This window comes from Oncorhynchus mykiss, chromosome 18 (genome assembly GCF_013265735.2).
Source record: "Oncorhynchus mykiss isolate Arlee chromosome 18, USDA_OmykA_1.1, whole genome shotgun sequence".
In the NCBI taxonomy this organism is placed as follows: Eukaryota; Metazoa; Chordata; class Actinopteri; order Salmoniformes; family Salmonidae; genus Oncorhynchus; species Oncorhynchus mykiss.
Window position 1 is genome coordinate 19598906 of NC_048582.1, and position 5000 is coordinate 19603905.

Genomic DNA, 5000 nt, shown 5'->3' on the forward strand with positions numbered 1-5000 from the left:
TATCCTGGTCCACGGCAGCGTCAGCCTCGGCTGGAGGAGGGAAGTCTGGGAGGAGAGGGACAGTGCACTCCTCCTCGGCATGGAAGCCCTCGTCCACCTCCTCCTCCTGGGTTACGGCCGTGGCCATGGCTGGGCCCTCCTGGAGCAGCTGGAGGGCCGGGAGAAAAGGGGTTAGTGTCAGGGCAGATAAGGCCAGATATCTTTTAAGCATATCCAACTTGACACAGGAGAGGGACACAGAAGAACAACCTCAACACTCTTCAGGAAATACTGAACACCAACCTCTACACTAGCGCTAGCCGCGGTGGCTAAACTAGGATCCAGACCTCCAAAGTCCAGGAGGTCGATTAGTTCTGTGGCCTTACGAGAGGCCTCCTTCTTCAGCCTCTTGATCTCTGCGTCCCGGCGTAGCCGGAGCTCCTGCCTGGAGGACTCACAGAGCTGGGAGACCCCATCCTCCCTTTGTTTCTGTAGGCGCTCGATCTCCAACTCTATACGCAATATCTCCTCCATCTGACGGGCCTCTTCTTCCGTCTTTCCTTCCTTTTTCTGGAAAGGGAGAGAGGGAGAAGGGAGGAGGCGGAGGGAGGAAAGGGAGAGAGACACAATGGAGTGGAGAGGGAGAGAACGAGAGGAAATTATAAAGAACGTCAGGTGTCATCTCATGACATCCCTATATCTGATGACATGGATGAGCCCATTCCTATGATAGTATATGGCCTCAGGACCAGACCATTTTCTAAAAGAGGGGTGAGCAGAGAAAAGAGTAGAGAAGAGAAAGCTCACCTCAGAACCCTGAGCAGCCTTTGCTTCTACTCCTCCCCCCTTCTCTCCTTCCACCTCTCCCTCCTTCTTTCCCTCCTCCTGTTCTCTCTTCTTCCTCTCCTCCTCCTCTCTCTTCCTCCTCTCGTCTCTGAGTTGACGGCAGCTTGCGCGGGCCACCTGTCCTCGTCTGTGTTTTTGGAGTACCCGCGTCGCCAAGCATCGCCGTAGAAACCATTTCCGTTGTATGTGGGTACGAAGGTACCCCTGGAGGGTGATGACGCTCCCCTTCACACGCTTAAAGTGCTTCCTGGCGGTGTAGGTGAGGATGTGGGCTCTGATGACCATGCCTGCTTTACGGCGAACCTCGTCTCTCTCTTTCTCCAGACGCTGTTCCAGAGACTCCTTCATAAACACCTAGAGGTCAGAGGTGTGATGTCAGGGGTGAGAGGTTGAGGGGTGGGCCGGGTGAAATGTCACTTCAACATCTGTTGGCATCCACTGGTGTTAAGTCCACTAAAGTTCTGCTGCAGTCTTACCTTGGTCTTTCCCAGCTGCCACTCCTTCTTGGCACGGTCGTATTTGGTCAGCAGGTCTGTACTCCTCTTCTTATCATCCCCCGCTCCACCCCCCTTCTCTTGCAGAATGATCTGATACCTGAGAGAGAGGAAGACAGAGGTGGAGTAAGTGGAAGTGAAAGAGTAACAAAGTTAAAACAAACAAAGTTTATTTACATACACAAGCCCAGAGAGAGAGAATTACAAAAAGAGGGGCAGGGGGAAGAGACAGACAGACACACACACACATACTCACACACACACTGACACACACACACACACACACACACACACATTGACACACACACACACACACACACACACACACACACACACACACACTGACACACACACACTGACCGGCTGAAGAAATCTTTGAAGGTTCTGCGGACAGGGAAGCCGGCCCGGCGGATCTTAACGGTTTCTAACATTCCAGAATACCTCAGCTGGTTCAGAACCACTTCCGGGTCAAACACACTCGGGTTCTACATGGGTCACAGATCAGAGGTGTTTGGTTACAATAAGTTATGATATATATTTGTGTCACCCTATGTTCAAGGAGTTTGATGTCTGGTAAAGAGTGTCTTACCACACAAAGGTACACTATGTACACTACCGGGCAAACGTTTCAGAACACCTACTCAAGGGTTTTTCTAAATGTTTACTATTTTCTACATTGTAGAAATATAGTGAAGATATCAAAACTATAAAATAACAACTATGGAATCATGTAGTAACCAAAACAGTGTTAAACAAATAAAAAATATGTTTTATATTTGAGATTCTTCAAAGTAGCACCCTTTGCCTTGATGACAGCTTTGCACACTCTTGGCATTCTCTCAACCAGCTTCACCTGAAATGCTTTTACAACAGTCTTGAAAGAGATCCCACATGTGCTGAGCACTTGTTGGCTACTTTTCCTTCACTCTGTGGTCAGACTCATCCCAAACCATCTAATTTCGGTTGAGGTCAGAGTATTGTGGAGGCCAGGTCATCTGATGCAGCACTCAATCACTCTCCTTCTTGGTAAAATAGCCCTTACACAGCCTGTAGGTGTGTTGAGTCATTGTCCTGTTGAAATACAAATGATAGTCCCACTAAGCCCAAACCAGATGGGATGGCGTATCGCTGCAGAATGCTGTGGTAGCCATGCTGGTTAAGTGTGTCTTGAATTCTACATAATAATTTGTTCACCCCCACGTCTCACAAAGACATGTCGCTTGAAACCAAAGATCTCCAATTTGGACTCCAGACCAAAGGACAGATTTCCACCGGTCTAATGTCTATTGTTTGTGTTTCTTGGCCCAAGCAAGTCTTCTTATTATTGGTGTCCTTTAGTAGTGGTTTCTTTGCAGAAATTCGACCATGAAGGTCTGATTCACACAGTCTCCTCTGAACAGTTAATGTTGAGATGTGTCTGTTACTTGAACTCTGTGAAGCATTTATTTGGGCTGCAATTTACGAGGCTGGTAAATCTAATGAATTTATCCTTTGCAGCAGAGGTAACTCTGGGTATTCCTTTCCAGTGGCGGTCCTCATGAGAACCAGTTTGATCATCGCGCTTGATGGTTTCTGACCTTCATGTCTTAAAGTAATGATGGACTGTCGTTTCTCTTTGCTTATTGGAGTCGTTCTTGTCATAATATGGACTTGGTCTTTTACCAAATAGGGCTGTCTTCTATATACCACCCTTACCTTGTCACAACACAACTGATTGTCTCAAATGCATTAAGAAGGAAAGAAATTCCACAAGTTAACTTTTAAGAAGGCACAACTGTTAAATCAAATACATTCCAGGTGACTACCTCATGAAGCTGGTTGAGAGAATGCCAAGAGTGTGTGAAACTGTCATCAAGGCAAAGGGTGGCTATTTCATAGCTTTTGTTTTTGTTACTACATGATTCCATATGTGCTATTTCATAGTTTTGATGTCTTCACTATTATTCTACAATGTAGAAAATAGTAAAAATAAAGAAAAACCCTTGAATGAGTAGGTGTTGTAAAACTTTTGAACGGTAGTGTATACAAAAGTATGTGGACAGCCCTTCAAACAAGTGGATTCATCTATTTCACGCCACACCTGTTGCTGACAGGTGTATAAAATCGAGCACACAGCCATGCAATCTCCATAGACAAACATTAACAGTAGAATGGCCTTACTGAAGAGCTCAGTGTCATAGGATGCCACCTTTTCAACAAGTCAGTTCGTCAAATTTCTGCCCTGCTAGAGCTACCCCGGTCAACTGTAAGTGATGTTAATGTGATGTGGAAATGTCTAGGAGCAACAATGGCTCAGCCGCGAAGTGGTAGGCCACACAAGCTCACAGAACGGGACCGCTGAGTGCTGAAGCGTGTAAAAATCGTCTGTCCTCGATTGCAACACTCACTACCGAGTTCCAAACTTCTCTGGAAGCAACGTCATCTGGAGTGGTGTAAAGCTCGCCGCCATTGGACTCTGAGGCAGGGGAAACGCGTTCTCTGTTGTGATGAATCATGCTTCATCACCTGGCAGTCCAACGGACAAATCTAGGTTAAGCGGATACCAGGAGAATGCTACCTGCCCGAATGCATAGTGTCAACTGTGAAGTTTGGTGGCGGAGGAATAATGGACTGGGGCTGATTTTCATCGTTCGTGCTAGGCCCCTTAGTTCCAGTGAAGGGAAATCTTAACGCTCCAGCATGCAATGACATTCTAGACGATTCTGTGCTTCCAACTTTGTTTAGGGAAGGTCCATTCCTATTTCTGCATGACAAAGCCCCTGTGCACAAAGCAAGGTCCATATAGAAATGGTTTGTCGAGATTGGTGTGGAAGAACTTGACCAGCCTGCACAGAGCCCTGACCTCAACCCCATCAAACGCATTTGGGTTGATTTGGAAAGCTGACTGCGAGCCAGGCCTAATTGCCCAACATCAGTGCCCAACCTGACTAATGCTCTTGTGGCTGAATGAAAGGAAGTCCCCGCAGCAATGTTCCAACATCTAGTGGAAAGCCTTCCCAGATGAGTGGAGGCTGTTATAGCAGCCAACTCCATATTAAGGCCCATATTTTTGGAATGAGATGTTCGACGAGCAGGTGTCCACATATTTTTGGTGATGTAGTTTATGTAAAGTGATAGGTTGGACTTTTGGGGCTAATATAGATATGTAGTGTGAAAGATATAGATATGTAATAGATAATGCTAACCTTCTCGTTGTTGGGTTTGATGCAGCGCACGAAGAAGGGGTTGGACACACTCAGAGTGCCCATGAGAGAATGGAGAGAGTCCTGAGAGGAAGACACAGAGAATCAGTACACACACACACACACACACACACACGAGAGGGCCGCTTTCACAGATTGTGCTAGCCCATTAGCTTCGGCTAAATCTCTTCCCTCTTCTCTCACCCTAAACTGTGAGCTGACGGTAGGCTTGCGTCTGGCTGTTCCCATCTTCAGAGTCTCCTCACTGTTCCTGCTGCCCACTCTCTCAAACAGATCATAGATGAAGTCCAGTCTGCTCTCCTTCAGCATGTTGAGGATGTCGTCTCTGAATGTATCTCTGTTCTTCTCCAGAACCCCGGTGACATCATACAGAACCTCTCCAGCATAGTGCCTGATGCCAAACTGATGGTCAGCCAGTCGAGGCTTCACATAGTAAGGGTTTGTCTACAAAGGGAGGAGGATACAAGTTATATCCCAC

At 46.9% G+C, this 5000-nt stretch overlaps 1 protein-coding gene across 2 annotated transcripts in view; it reads right to left on the reverse strand.

Annotated features, from left to right (window-relative positions):
- The window catches only part of LOC110497086 (unconventional myosin-X), a 63918-nt gene that overhangs the window by 14072 nt on the left and 44846 nt on the right, over window positions 1-5000 (reverse strand). For both annotated transcript variants that reach the window (XM_036952208.1, XM_036952207.1), the window contains exons 16-22: window positions 4706-4966; window positions 4505-4585; window positions 1680-1804; window positions 1302-1419; window positions 787-1179; window positions 283-549; window positions 1-148 (exon numbers count right to left, since the gene is read on the reverse strand). The exon at window positions 1-148 is cut by the window's left edge and continues 455 nt beyond it. In XM_036952208.1, coding sequence (XP_036808103.1) covers window positions 1-148; window positions 283-549; window positions 787-1179; window positions 1302-1419; window positions 1680-1804; window positions 4505-4585; window positions 4706-4966 — 1393 coding nt within the window. The remainder of the gene's footprint in view (window positions 149-282; window positions 550-786; window positions 1180-1301; window positions 1420-1679; window positions 1805-4504; window positions 4586-4705; window positions 4967-5000) is intronic.